The sequence below is a fragment of the Dipodomys spectabilis genome, unplaced genomic scaffold (genome assembly GCF_019054845.1).
Source record: "Dipodomys spectabilis isolate Male_0828 unplaced genomic scaffold, ASM1905484v1 ptg000373l, whole genome shotgun sequence".
Taxonomy (NCBI): domain Eukaryota; kingdom Metazoa; phylum Chordata; class Mammalia; order Rodentia; family Heteromyidae; genus Dipodomys; species Dipodomys spectabilis.
The window spans coordinates 1,531,555-1,547,500 of NW_024871050.1; the positions used below are offsets into that span (position 1 = coordinate 1,531,555).

At 38.1% G+C, this 15,946-nt stretch overlaps 1 protein-coding gene across 1 annotated transcript in view; it reads right to left on the minus strand.

Moving 5' to 3' along the window:
* The window catches only part of C2cd6 (C2 calcium dependent domain containing 6), a 74,244-nt gene that overhangs the window by 13,201 nt on the left and 45,097 nt on the right, over positions 1–15,946 (minus strand). Inside the window, 2 exon segments of the mRNA XM_042666994.1 lie at positions 1,113–1,309; positions 6,009–6,251. Of these exon segments, the coding sequence (XP_042522928.1) occupies positions 1,113–1,309; positions 6,009–6,251 (440 nt within the window).

Genomic DNA, 15,946 nt, shown 5'->3' on the forward strand with positions numbered 1-15,946 from the left:
GTTTTCTCTTTTTTTTGGGGGGGGGGTCTGGTTGTGGGCCTGAACTCTGGGCCTGGGCGCTGTCCCTCAGCTCTTCAGCTCAAGGCTAGCGCTCTACCACTTGAGCCACAGTGCCACTTCCAGCTTTTTTCTTTTTGCTTATGTGGTGCTGAGGAATCGAACCCAGGGCCTCATGCATGCAAGGCAAGCACTCTACCACTGAGCCACCTTCCCAGCCCTGTACTGTATTTTCTTTATCCATTTTTGGTTGATGGACATCTGAGCTGCTTCCATATTGTGAATATTAGAAGGTACAGATGGTTCTACTGAATGTTGACCTATGTTACTTTGGATATATTCCCAGGTATGATACAGCAGAATCATATGATACTTCAAGCTGTAGTTTTTGAAGGACACTCATACTTATTTTTCATAGCAGTTGCACTAATTTACATTCCCCCCCCCATAGTGTATAAGCATATTGTATTTCCTACATCTTCACCAGAATTTGTGTTTCTTGATAATAGCTATTCTGACTGAGGTGAGCTGGAATCTTAATAAGATTTTAATTAAATTTCCTTTAAGGGTAACAATATTGAACACACTTCATGGATTTTTTTATGATAATTTAGTCTTAGTATTTATTGTACTAATACTTCTTTTAAGGAGCTATTTATTTGCCCATGGATTAATTGGATTCTTTTGGTGTTTTGCACACACACACACACACACACACACACTGTATGGATCTTTTAATGGGATAAATGGCAAATATTATTATCTACTTTGTGTTTTCTTTTGATTCTAGAGATTGTTCCCTTTACTGTGCAAAAATTTTTCAATGTGATGCAATCCCATTCTTCAATTCTTGCTCGTATTTTCTGTATGCCTGTATCTTCAAGGGTTTTCTCTGTCTTCTCTAGCAGTTTCAAGGTTGATAGTCTTATCGTTTAGCAGTTTATTCTATTTGAAATCGATTTTTGTACAGGATGGAAACATCAGAACTTAAGGTCCAGAGTCATCTTTCCTGACTCCGTGTTACATTTTCTGGGAAGGAAGGCTGGCCCCTAAGGCCTCACGCAGCACAGCGACAGGTAGCATCCACTTCTTTCCCACTTTAGTGCAGGGTCTGCGCTGAGCCCACGTAGCCACTCTTGGTTTGAAATTTCATGTCTGCAGCTGGCAGGTGCTGCAGATTTGCAACTGTCTGCTTGGCAATACAAGCTAGTAGCTTCAGAGCATCAGTGGCAGCACTCATACCACACTCCCACTGTGCACTGCCTGCCACAGTGGAGGCCCTCAGCTGTTGCTCCACCCTTGTGATAAGTCTCTGCTCAGACACCAGATTGTTCATGGTATCATTGGAGATTTAGGTGGAAATAACCATACCTTCACAGATTGAAAACTTGGGCATCTACAGAATTAGTACCTGTGACTGGCACTAGGGCCTATGATTTTTGCCCCAATGGCAGAATCATGAGTTGTACAAGGGTGGCTTGAGCTATGGCTAGAGTGGCTAAAGGAGGACTATGCTGGAATGTGGGGAACAGACACTGTGGTCACATGTGACTACAAAGACTGGCCTCTGAAATTTTGCTGTCAAGTTCCTGACTTACCTCTATGATCTCTGAGATTCTTTTGGTGTCATGGCCCCATAATCTTGAATTGGGACAGGAACTTTTCTATGCCAATTACTCCTTCTAGCAAAGGATTGCTTAGGTCATGCCCCTGATTTGTTTTTCTAAATACTACTTGTTACTTTTTACATGACCAAGCTCTGAATTTTTCCAGTCTGCTTCCTTTTAGCTATAAAGTCCTTCTTTAAATTATTTTTCTTCTCTATTATTTTACAACATGTAGTTTAACAAAAGCCATATGGCTCCTTCCATGTTTGGCTTAGAAATTTCTTCTGTTAGATATCCTTAGTAGTTTGTAATTTTTTTCTTCTAAGTAATAATTTACATGTACTTTAAACTTTGAAGTAATAGCCCTAAAACTATACATTCCAAAATAGCTTCCTTCATGGAATAGATGAGCGATAACACATATGACTACGATATTAAGTTATAGCCATGCTGTGTTTCATATTGGCCCCATTCTACTCATCAAGCTAAGGCAAACTTCTATTTGCTAGTTTTGTTCTAAAATTGTGCTTGTTCACCACACTTTGATCTGTTTCTTTTTCCTATAAACCAGAATTTATCTATGATATAGAGAAACACAATTGCCTGCACACCTTTCTCCAGCTATCTTCCTGGATATTTGAATTAAATTATCCAGTTTCTGAATGGATATGGAATCACTACATAGGTATGACTATTTCAACTATTAGAATTTTAAAATACTTCTGTACTAACGTGTAAAACATGGCTGCTTATCTATCTTGACTCCTTGGGAGCTCCTATTTCTCTCAACACTGACACAACATAGCAGGGAACCTCTGGAATGCTGACCAACAACACTGTGTGATCTGTTTATTCCATGCTTGTGCTTGAGTAGTTGCTAAATATTTGATTATCATATTACTGATGTGTTGAATGTGTTTTCGTAATGGTATCAGTGAACAATGAAAGGATTTCATTAGATCTACAGGGTAGAAAAAATTTGGAAACACAGATAAACAAATGCAATAACTAATTTACTAACACTGGACTGTTATACATGTAGAATAAGAATTATCCAGGCTTCTAACTGTATTTTGCTTTGCTTTACTTTCCAGTGATAGTCTAATACCACAAATATTTTTTGGCAATAGTGAAAAATGTAATTTACCTTTTGAGGAAAAGTTTTGATAACAATTATTTGAGGTGAGTTAGAGTTCCAAAATTTCACTGAATACATATTCAAAGACATAATAACACATTAAAAAAAACTAACCTTCAAGGTAAGAGGATATCACCTGCCCCATTTGCTCATATGGAGTCACCTGGAATAAAAATAGAGTACAGAAAGTATATAGTAAAATGTAAGTAAATGTAAATGTAACTTTTAAACAGTATTACTGGCGGCAAAATATAAAATGAGATTAAAGTGTTACAGTTTGTGTATATACTACATAAGAAAAAGTTTATTTACAATTCAGTCAGTGAAACTGGGAAAAGTTAAGATCTAGCTATAGCTGAAATATTATTTTAATAGGTTAAAGTAATAAATGTCAAGCATTAAGAGAAAATGTGTGATATTACATTGTGCATCCTTAACTATTTTCAGTCTCCAAAGTCCCAGGAAACAAAGAATATTGTTTTAAAATAAAAATAAAAATAAAGCAAGACCAACATCAAAAAGTCTACGTGAAAATAGAAGGGAGGGGCCAGGTGCTGGTGGTTCACACTTGTAATCCTAGCTATTCAGGAAGCTGAGATCTGATGATCATGGTTCAAAGCCAGCCCGGGCAGGAAAAGTCCATGAGACTCTTATCTCCAATAAATTATTCAGAAAACTGAAAGTGGTGCTGTGGCTCCAGTGGTAGAGTACGAGCCTTGAGCTGAAGAGCTGAGGGACAGTGCCCAGGCCAGAGTTAAAAAATCCCACGACCAACAAAGAAGAAGATAGAAGGTACACTAGAGAAAGTAGTGTAGAACAATGCTTAAAGAATTTATCCCTCCATTGGAGTGAACTTCAACTGCTCTAACCTGACAAATCAATTACGTCAGAACTCCAAAATATAGCCAAAACCTTGAAGCAAACAGAGCATTGAATAATCAGAGAAATGTAAAAGCAGACAAACTTGGGTTTTTAAGAAAATCTGTGGGGGGAGTGGTAGAAGGAAGAGACAGTAGGAGAAAATCAAAGGAAGAGGAAGCAATGCTCAACAAGAAATGTCCTCATTGCCTCACTCATGTAACTGTAACCCCTCTGCACAGCATCTTTACAATTAAAAAAGGTGGGGGGGAGGGGAGAAAATCTGTCTCAAATCACTGGCTATTGAGATAATAACAGAGAACACAAAATGGTCACAAAATGGAATATAGTCTTCATAAAAATAATTTGAATAAGTTACAAAACAAATGGATGATTGTATCCTTAACTGACAACAGAAACGCCTGAGAAAGGAGGAAAATGAATTTCCAGGGTTATCATATTGTAATATTTGAATGTCTAACTTTAAACAAAAAGTTTCAAGGTATACAAAGAGCTATGAAACATGGCCCCTCACCTCACAATGGGAAAAAAGGCAGAAAACTGCTAAAGAAGAATTTTAATAGCTTTAGACATTTATTTTAGATGTAAATATTTATTTTTAAAATAGCTTTTTTAACTTGGCTAAAAAACTAAAGAGATCCAGGAGCAAAAAACAGCCTGAGCAACATAGTAAGAGCTCATCTCTCTCTTCTTTTTTTTTTTTTTTGCCGGTCATGGGGCCTGAACTCTGGGCCCGGGTGCTGTCTTCAGCTCTTCAGCTCAAGGCTAGCGCCCTATCACTGGAGCCACAGCGCCACTTCCGGCTTTTTCTGTTTATGTGGTGCTGAGGAATCAAACCCAGGGCCTCATGCTTGCAAGGCACACACTCTACCGCTGAGCTACCTTCCCAGCCCTCTCTCTTCTTTCTTATCTTTCTTTTTTCTTTCTTTTTCTCTCACCCTCACCCACACCCACCCCCACGCCCCCCCCCCCCCCCACACACACATCTGAAGGGAGAGATTAAGTAGAATACAGTAATAGCAGAGATTTAAGTATCTCCACTTTTGGACACTGATGGATAATACAGACTGAAAACCAATAGTAAAACATTGCATTTCAACTACACTTTAGATCCAGCAAACCTAAAAGACATAGAGAAAACATTACACTCAAAAGCAGAGGGGCTGGGAATACAGTTTAGACTGCTTGCCTAGCATGCATGAAGCCCCGAGTTTGATTCCTCAGTACCACATAAACAGAAAAAGCAGGCAGTGGTGCTGTGGTTCAAGTGGTAGAGTGCTTGCCTTGAGCACAGATAGGTCAAGGACAGTGCCCAGGCCCTGAGTTCAAGCCCCAGGACCAGAAAGCAGAGAAATACAAATATTCTTCTCAAGCCCACACAGAACATTTTCTGGAACAGAGCACATATCAGGTCACAAAACAAGTACTGAGAAATTTAGAAATAACATCAAGTTTCTTTTCTAAGAATTATATGAAACTAGAAATCAATACAAGGAGAAATCTTGGAAAAATCACATTTACATGGAAATGAACAACCCATGAGTCAAAGAAGAAAAGGGCAGCAAAATTTAAAACATATTAGGAAGAAAATTGGAAGTGACTGCATGGACCAAGATGGATTGTACTCATAAACCGACATGTTGAATTAAAGCCCACTTGTACAAGTATTCAAAGATAAAGTTAGAAAATTCGTCCAAAAACAATAAAAGTATCTAGAGACAAATGAAAATGGATACATAACATTCTAGATTTATGGTATACAGCACTGACAGTTCTAAGAGGGAATTTTATAGCAATAAATACATGTAAAAAGAAAAAGCTCAAGTAAGCAACCTAATGTTAAGACTCAAGAAATCAGAAAGGAAACAAACTAAGCCTCAAATTAGAATACATTCCATATTAACAAAACATACCTAGAGATAATCAATGAAGCTGACTGTCGCAGAGTGTTTGCTTATACACTTGCCTGTTTTGAGGCAAGGGCTTGCTATGATGCCTAGACTGGCATCAAATGCTGGACTTGCAGACTTGCAACACCCATGCCAGACCTAGGAATTGAGTTTGTTTTTAAAATACATTTATTAACCGATGTTAACACATTAATTGAATCTGTACATTGCTAGTCAGATCAGCTTACAAAACGCCAGAATGCATCATAGAAGCCCTGGTAATTACAACGTGCATAGTGGCTGAGCCCCACGCTTGGATACAGCTTTACCATCGCAGAAATGTTTCAGTAATGAGTCCTAAAACGATCCGCTGTAACTTTCACCTAAAACTCGGTACAAACCCAGGCCGCAATCTCTCTTTTTTTAAATTTATTTTTAAACGCACAGTTTCACGCTGTGGTAACTTGGAAACGTGCAACCCCGTCCACAGAGACAAACCAACAATGCCGGAGGAACACGAGCCTCGGGCTCATGCAGCCATCCGGAACAGCACACGCTCTGGAAGGACTTTACACCAAACAGAATTCCACAATAACTTGCTCTCGTGGGGTGGATCGAAGTCTTAAAACGTGAAAACCACCAACTGTTCTTGGTTACTCGGCCTAGCCGCCCATCGGTTGGGGAACTCGTGTCGCCATCGGCGACAGCACAGGGACATGTTGAGATGTCCCAGAAGGCTGGCTACGCTTTAGAGTGACCTGACCGGTTTGAAAAGGCTTTTCTCCCGATCCATCCACTTGCACGGTGAGCTCACTGCTTTAATCAATATCAAAGTCTAAATAAATGCTTACACATTCTTCCTCTAATCTTCAAAACCAAAACCAAAAGTAACCAAATGGTAAGTGAGACTTTGGCTTGGTCTAAGTTCAGTCTTGGGGAGAAAAACCACACTTAGCTTGGGAAATAGTTGTAAAGAAAAGCAGTTTAGGTGTTTCCTGGCTGTACTTTATATCTCTATGTGTATATTTATTTTAAAAAGTCCTTATTCAACTATCGATCCATTCCTATTGGTAATGCTTCTCAACCTGACATTCCACAAAATATAGACTTTTTACAAATCACGGCCTCTGTAATAGGAGGAAACGGACATGCACTCTTCCCAGGGCCGGCGGCCTGGAAGGAATTGAGTTTTCAAAAGATAAAGCTGATAAACTTTACGACAGACCAATCATGAAAATAAAGACTCAATTCAGAAATTCAAAAAGAAGACATTATGACTGGTATCACAGAATATAAAATAGTACTACATATATAAAATACAAAAGACTGATATGAATAATTATATGCCAACAAATTGGATAACTTACAAGGACAAATTCCTAGCAACAAAGAACATACCAAGATTGAATAATAAAGCTAGAACTTGAATAGATCAATAAACAAAAATAAAATATAATGGCTGGGCGCCAGTGGCTCAAGCCTATAATCCTAGCTACTCAAGAGGGAGACTAAGATCTGAGGATCATGGTTCAAAGCTAGTCCAGGGAGGTCCATAAGACTCTGATTTCCAATTAAAACCAAAAATCCAAAAGTGGAGCTGAGTCTCAAATAGTAGAGCGCTGGCCTTGAGCAAAAAAGTTCAGGGACAGCACTAAGGCCCTGAATTCAAGGCTCACGACCCATAAAAAATACAGCAGTCAAAATAGCATGATACATGAAAATAGCATAAAACATGAAAACTAGCATAAAAACATGAACAAAAAAACAGAATCGAGAAATAAATCCATGCTATTAAAACCATTTGGTTTTCAATAAAGAAACCAAGAGGAAAGCAATAGTCTTCAGTAGTGATGGCAGTAATTTTCCACACTAAGGTGAATGCAATTGTGTTCTTATCCTATTCCATATATAAATTCACTTAAATGTAAGATATGAAAATGTAAAATGATTAGAACACAGTAGGAATGATTGTAGGCAAAGATTCAATAGAACAATCAACAGAGTAGACACAACCTATAGACTAAAAGAATGTATTGTCAAACTTTACAGCTCATAAAAGGTTAATATTCATAATAGATCAAGAGCTCGAATAACTAAGCAAGGGAAACCATCTGATTTAAAAATAGATCAAATTAAATGTTTAAAAGACATACAAATAACCAAAGAGTATAAAAAAGAAGCACTCAACATCTTTAATCACTAAGGAAGTGCAAACTAAAACCACGATGAACTATTAAAATTAATAATATCAAAAGGTAAAAGCATGAACTGACAGATGTGGAGAAAAGGGAACTCTTTACACACTGCTGTTGGGAAAGTAAATTAGTACAGTCATTATACGAAACACTATGAAGGCAAAAGTAGAATTACCATATGATCCACCATCTCTCTACTTGATATATATCCAAAGAAAATGAAATCTGTGTACAGAAGGTTTCTTTGCTCTTCCATATTCATTATAGCATTAGTCAATTGAATTGGCATATTCAATAGGCCAATATGATACTACTCAGCTTAAAAAATGAAATCCTGCCATTTGTGGTAATGTGGATGAATTTTTAAGGCATTTTGTTTAATGAAATAAACACTGAATGATAGTGTGTGATCTCACTTACACAGTTTCTTAAATAATAGCAGAATGATGGTTATCAACGCTGTGGGATGAGGTGAGATGCTGATCATATAACACATAATTTTAATCAGAAAAAGTAAGTTCAAGAGATCTGTTGTATAGCATGGCTATAATTACAATGCTTAATATACTTAAATACTTCTGATAGTAGATTTTAAGTATTCTCATCACCAACATAAAGTGAGGTAATCTATACATTAATTAGCTTGATTTAGTCATTCTGCAATGAACATGTATTTAAAAATATGTATACAATTAAAAATATGTATTTCAATATATATACAATTGTCAAGATAAAAATTAAAGCAGGGGAGTGCAGATATATGTTATAAAATTATGAACCTCAAAAAATTATCTTAAGAGCCGGGCGCTGGTGGCTCACGCCTGTAATCCTAGCTACTCAGGAGGCTGAGATCTGAGGATCGCGGTTCAAAGCCAGCCCGGGCAGGAAAGATGGTGAGACTCCTATCTCCAATAAATCACCAGAAAACCGGAAGTAGTGCTGTAGCTCAAGTGGTAGAGCGCTCGCCTTGAGCTGAAGAACTGAGGGACAGCACTCAGGCCCAGAGTTCAACCCCACAACCGACAAAAAAAAAAAAATTATCTTAAGGATGCTAGACAGAAAAGATTATTCATTGAATTATTACATTTACATTATTCAGAATAAACTCATAGAGACAGGTACATATTAGTGGATTCCAGTGGCTTGGAGGATGAGAAACTGCTTGGATAAAGCAGCTTTCTTTGGCTACAATAATTCCCTCCCAGGGAAGAAGACTAAAGGCCTTCTGACAGCATACACATAGCTTGGGCTTGAGCCCTGTATTTTTAAAGTAGGAGCTGGACCACAACTTATGATATCCACAAAATCCATCCCTTGTTCTTCTGCAATCCACTTCCTTCATATAAATTCTGCATGCAGACCCTCCAGGATTCCAGTGCACCTTTCTTCCTAGGAGAAATCTAAAAAAAAAAGTTAATGGGACATACTACAGCTCCCACCATTGCAGTTTATCTGGAATCAATTGAGTCACAATCTTCTCGCTCCTTCACTGCCCATTCTAACTTCCCTTAAACGTTCAGCTAGAATCTCTACTGCTTTTAGGGCATCATTCTTAACAGATCTGAGTCCCTAGTAACCATGACCTTCTCAGATAACTTGCTGCCCTGTGTATTTATCATCAAAATTGAATAAGGAATTCCCAAGAGGCACCAAACCACATTACCTACATGTTTCCCATTTTCTTCCATCGTCATGTTGTATAGGTTGTTGGTACTTTTTCAAAGGAAATATAATTACCTAGACAGTGGCCATAGTTTATAGTTCAGTGGACCTTTTCCTTTGCCTACTAATAGAAGTGAGCCTCCCTAATTTTGGAACCAAGACTTGTAAACCATAAAGTCTAGTATATGATAGGAAGTACAAATTCTCCAAGTGTTAAGGATGCCAGATAAAAAAAGACAGGTTGCTTAAATTTGAATTTCAGATAAAATGTCTCAGATATTTCATAAGACAAATTTGTTTAGCTGAAATTCAAATATTTAAACTGGGACTCGTATTTTTATTTGCTAAATCTTTAGTAATCCTATGAAATGTGTCACTAGGACTGATGCTAAGCAGGCCACTCTTATTTTCACTCAGTGGTTCTTAGACTCATATTCTCTACCTATTGTAATTAATCACAGATTTATACAAGGATTTAAAATGTACCTTGCAAAATATTGCCAATAAGGTAACGTTTCTACTGTACTCTTAACAGGTCATTTTCTCACTCACTTTTTTGGGGACTAATACAATCAATCATCTGTAGTTATGGTCCCATTCCTGTGCCCTCTTTCCTATAAAGTAGGTCTTTTGGTCTTGTATAATGTTATTTCATAATGTGACCTATCTCTATCACACCCTCTGAGCCCCCGAGTGATGCTGCTGTTTGAGTCTCTGTGATCAGTAAATGAAAATACATTCCAAAAATATTTATTCACGTCAAGATGAATAGTTGATACATTCAGAGGTTTCCAAAGTAATCAGCTTGATATCAAGTGACAAGCTGTATCCTCAAAAGATAGTAGCAGTTTTTGACAAGTCCAAGATTGGTCTCTTTTGCTGGAAATTGGACATCAGACAGTGTTAATAGGTGATTCAGTATTGCTAAACATGCTGTGTCAAATCTTGCATAGATGGTGTGCTATGTCATTAATGCATGTATTGTCAGTTCCTGGGCATCTAATGATATAGTTGAAATTAGCTGGCTGTCATTTTGTCTGGTTGTTCAGTGGCTACCCCCGACAGATGTTCCCTGATGAACATTACCTTTCTGTGTCCACTCCATATTTTTCTACCTAAAGCCTTTTTGCCTCTCACCTCATAATCTTCTCAACTCCAGATTACTCATTAGCCAGCCAAGACATTTGTCACTGCTCAAGAGTTTCTGTACATATTCCATTAAATTCATGACAGTGTTTGCCTCTGGAGAATAGAGTGGTAAATTATACTAGAGATGAGAGATAAAGGAGACTTTGATTTTATTTACCAAGTTTTATTTATTTTTATTTAAGAATGATTTGTAAGAAAATGAAAAAGATGATAATGTATCATGTGTTGGGACTGCGCTGAACAAAAAGACTGGATAGCAATTTCCCTCCAGTCACTGCCCTCAGGAGAGCCAGTCACAGTGGAAAGGCACACACCTAAGAGACTGAGTTCGGGATTTGTGAGTGTTTAACCTTTTGTGAAATTGAAACAGATCTCTGGATATCACTTTTTGTCTGTAAAATATGGCTTGAAAGGCCCTGTCAATGCCCTCATGAACTTCTTTGCACTCTGTGGTCCTAGACGTTTTCTCAGCAATTAAAGATAAGCTTCCCCCCACTTAAATTATGTTCTTGATTTTTTTTTGGGGGGGGGGGTCCGGTCGTGGGACCTGAACTCTGGGCCTGGGCACCATCCCTCAGCTCTTCAGATCAAGGCTAGTGCTCTACCACTTGAGCCACAGCGCCACTTCCAGCTTTTTTTTCTTTTTGCTTATGTGGTGCTGAGGAATCGAACCCAGGGCCTCAGGCATGCAAGGCAAGCGCTCTACCAATGAGCCACCTTCCCAGCCCCTTGATTTTTTTTTTTTGAGACAGGCTTTTGCTGCTTAATCTAGGCTGACTTTGAACTCATTATATAGCTCAGGTTGGCAATAGAACTTGCAAATCCTTCTACATCATGAATGTTGTTATTACAGAGGTCCATTGCCATACTTAATGGGGCTATGTTGATAGACGGATGGATAAAGAAACTTCCCTCCTCTCTCTCTGCTCCCTGCCAGACACAGAGGAACATTATTTGTCCCTGTAAAAAGAACGAGACCTTGCCATTTGCCATAACATGATTAAGCTGACAGGACATTATTCTAAATAAGTCAGAATCAGGGAAAAAAAACCATATGATTGCCATTAAAATATGGAATCTGAAACATAACAAATTTAAATATGCAGACAAAGAATAAATAACCGGTTATAGGTGAAGGAACACATAGACTAAGTCAGAGTATAGCAGATATGTAGGAGTAACAACATGAGCAATAAAATTGTTCTATATATGAGAGTTATGCTGAAGGAGTTTATTTTAGCTGCTTTTGCAACAAGAGTAATTATATGCCCGGCACTGGTGGCTCACGCCTGTAATCCTAGCTACTCAGGAGGCTGAGATCTGAGGATCGCGATTCAAAGCCAGCCCGGGCAGGAAAGTCCGTGAAACTCTTATCTCCAATAAACCACCAGAAAACCGGAAGTGGCGCTGTAGCTCAAGTGTTAGAGTGCTAACCTTGAGCTGAAGAGCTGAGGGACAGTGCTCAGGCCCAGAGTTCAAGCCCACAACCAACAACAACAACAAAAAAAGAGTAATTATGTGAGACAATAGGTACATTAATTGCTTCATACATGAATCATTTTATTTCCAATATGTTCCATAACATTATGTTGTACATGTATATTAAATACACACAAAGAAAACATGTATGTGTGGCAATAGGTATGTTAATTACATTGCAAGGTGGACCAGGCTGGCTTCGAACTCATGATCCTCTTATCTTAGCCTTCTGCATATCAGGATTAAAGGCATGAACCTCCACCTCCACACCTGGCTACAAAGTCTTGATGGTAAGAGAAAAATATGTACAAGGAACCAAAATAAGATTAACATATGAGTTCTCATCAGAAATGATGTCATTATCTGAGGTTAATGGGATAATATGAAAGCGTATCGCAAGAAAAAAGAAGTAAAAATTAAAGTACTGTCAACAAGACATAAATCGTAACAAAACTAATGAAACTACCTTTCCTTTCTATCATGAGAAAACCATATTCCAAGATTAAAAAAATACCAAGTCCAAAACATTACTCATCAATCCAGACTTGAAGGTCTATAACATATATTGGTTATATGAAGCACTACAGATACAAGGAGTATAAAAACTGGCATCTTTTGAGTGTATTATAGTTTTCAGTCTACTAGTGGTGAAGAGGGAGAAATTAATAAAAAAATTACTAGCAAATACAAGTTTTAAATTTATGATATCTACCTTAAAGAACATGCACTATAATTATTACAATGCAAAGTTCATCTAAAGATCTCAGAGAAAGTGATGTTCAAAGCAAAGTAAGAAATAGGACACAGAGAGCTGGGCACCTGTGGCTCACGCCTGTAATCCTAGCTACTCAGGAGATTGAGATCTGAGGATCATGGTTCAAAGCCAGCCTGGGCAGGAAAGTCTGTGAAACTCTTATCATAAACCACCAGAAAACCAGAAGTGGCTCTGTAGCTCAAGTGGTAGGGCGCTAGCCTTGAGCTGAAGAGCTGAGGGACAGGGCTCAGGCCTAGACTTCAAGTCCCATGACTGACAGAAAAAAAAAAAAAAAGGAAACAAAAAGAAAGGGGACACAGAATTTGAAAGATAAGCAGGATAGAAGAGGAGGAGGAGGAGGAGGAGGAGGAGGGGGAGGGGGAGGGGGAGGGGGAGGGGGAGGGGGAGGGGGAGGGGGAGGGGGAGGAGGAGGAGGAGGAGGAGGAGGAGGAGGAGGAGGAATAGTAATTTTAAAAAATGACGTATAGAAGTAGCTATCTAGCTACCTAGCAATGGAAAAAAAGGAACAGTGAAGCAATGGCACTGTATCATAGTTGTTGAAAAAAAAAAAAAAAGACAGGACAAGGGAATTTAGCACATGAAAAAAGTAATACTTAAATCATATACTATAAAATAAGATAAAAAAGAAATGAAAATTACATGGAATGGGATAAAGGTTCAGTAGTAAAAGCTAGTTCCATAAAAAGATCTATTCAACCAGTTTTTAAAATGAAATGAAAAGGATTGAGTTATCAGATATAATCTAGAAAACTTAAGGAAATCCACTCTCAAACAAGACAAAGAACAACAAATAAATCCTTTTTCATGGAATATTCAAGTAGGAATGTCTAGCAGACTTTTATATAGAATGTTGAACAGCTCAAGTGAGAAAAAACAGTGCTATGTGTGATTTGTAATTCATTGATATATAGATGGTGATTGGAGCAAGGACATAGCTGACATAAAGATAAAAGACAAGCGGGGCACCAATGGCTCTCACCTGTCATCCTAGCTACTGAGGAGGCTGAGATCTGAGGATCGCGGTTCAAAGCCAGCCTGGGCAGAAAAGTCCAATTAACCAGCAGAAAACCGGAAGTGTTGCTGTGGCTCAAGTGGTAGAGCACTTGCCTTGAGCTAAAGAGCCCAGGGATAGCACCCAAGCCCAGAGTTCAAGCCCCATGACCGACAAAAAAAAAATGATAAAAGACATTAGGTACTACAGAATGGTTAAGAATCTGGTTGGTAATGATGGTTGGTAGCCTGGTCTTTCCATTGTTCACCAAGATAGGACTATCAAAAAGTCCTCAATGTCAGTCAGGTTTTTTCAAATAAGATGGTTTCCAGACTGAAGAAAACTGATACTTGATGGAATCCTCATTATTGTCAAAGGGGCCAAGAGCAGGGAGAGCAGTACAGTCTGCAATTACTGGGATTAACTGGGTATTCACTACATGTAACCAAGCACACACTGCTACAGAAGAGTGGATTTCTCTCTGGCATAGTAGTTTCTCTTTGGATAGCAGTTCTCAGAAAAGACATGAGTTGAAGGCTTAATCCCAAAATGATGGATCTAATCACTTAATCCCAAAATGATGGATCTAATCACTGAGAGGCAATAGGATGGTGAGGGCTTGGACCGAATCAATGGATTAACCACATCAGTGGAGTCATAGTTGAATGGACGATTGGGAAGTAGTACAAACTATGGAAGTTGGGGCCTTACTGGAAAAAGAAGGTTACAAGAACATACTTTTTTAAAGGTGTACCTTGTCCTTGGCCAGCCCCCATTCCCTTATCTTAGTTGTTAAAAGGTAATCAAACTCCTCCACCATAGTTTTCAACACCGTGAGGCACAACATAACAGATATAGTGACCTTGGACAGAAACCATGAGCCAGAATCGATCTCTCCTTCCCCGGGCTGTTTTTCTCAAGTGCTTTGTGACAAAAATGAAAAAGTGATTTGGACATATTATATTAGTTTAATGGCTATCATAACAGATTACCACACATTTGGTGGCTTAAAACAAACAAAATTTATTTTCTCACAGTCCTCAACACCAGAAGTCCAGGCTGAAATCGAGGTGTCAGTGGATCGTGCTCTCTGTAGAAATTCTGAGAGGAAATCTGCTCTTGCATCTGTCTTCCAGCTTCTAACAGATATTAGCATCCCTTGCCTTTCTATGATATAGAAAGAACATCTCCAAGCTTCTGTGCTCCATCTTCACACTGCCTTCTCTTCTGTGTGTCAGGTTCCCTCTGCCTCTCGCTTACAAGGATGCTTATGATGACACTGGTAGCCATTTGGATAATTCACTATAACTTCTCTATCTCAAGATCATTCATTTAACTATGTCTGTAAATACTAACATCTGCCGAGGTCATTAGCGAATCTGCTGCAGAATATTTAAATACCAGTAGTCACTCTCAATATCCATAGGGGTTTTGGTTCCATGACATAACCAAAAATCCATGATACCAGAATCCTGTGATATTTCAACTACCTTATATAAAATGGTGTATCTGCACATATATTCTCCCATATATGGTCAAAAATCTTTAGACAGTTTATAATACCCAATCAAATGTACATGAAAGCAGTTGTTACACTGTGTTGCTTAGGGAGAAATTAATAAAATCAGTACACATATTTTAGAAATATTTTAAATCTTCAGTATTAAACGGAGAGGTCAAGGGTTTCTGGGCTCTGGGGAGTTAAAAGGGAAATATTCTCAGCTTGCAAACATTTGTTTCTACTTGCTGTACTGGGGAATCTGTCCCAAGGCCTTGTTAAGTTCTAGATGAGTGCTCTACTATACACTAAATCTCCAAACTAGACAAACTCCTATGTTCTAACCTGTTTGGATATCTCTCAACAGGAAAGAAATGCTGTTTTGTTTTTCTTTTTATGTTTTTACTCTTTCATTCTCCTTTTTTTGTGACATTTTCTTTCTTTTCTGATAGTTTTATCTTTTTCCATATACATTTTAGTGAATTATTGGTAATACTAAGTAATTTTCCTTCTTTTTCTTCTTTTTTCCTTTTCTCACTCTCCCTTTTTACTCATTAGTAACTTATCTATAGCAAAAATATTTTTCTAGACTCTTAATTTATCCCACAATTATCCCAGATCCTTTCCTTTAAAATCTTGTTGAGAGAATAGTTGAGAATTACCATTTCCTACTACATTTAGATAAGC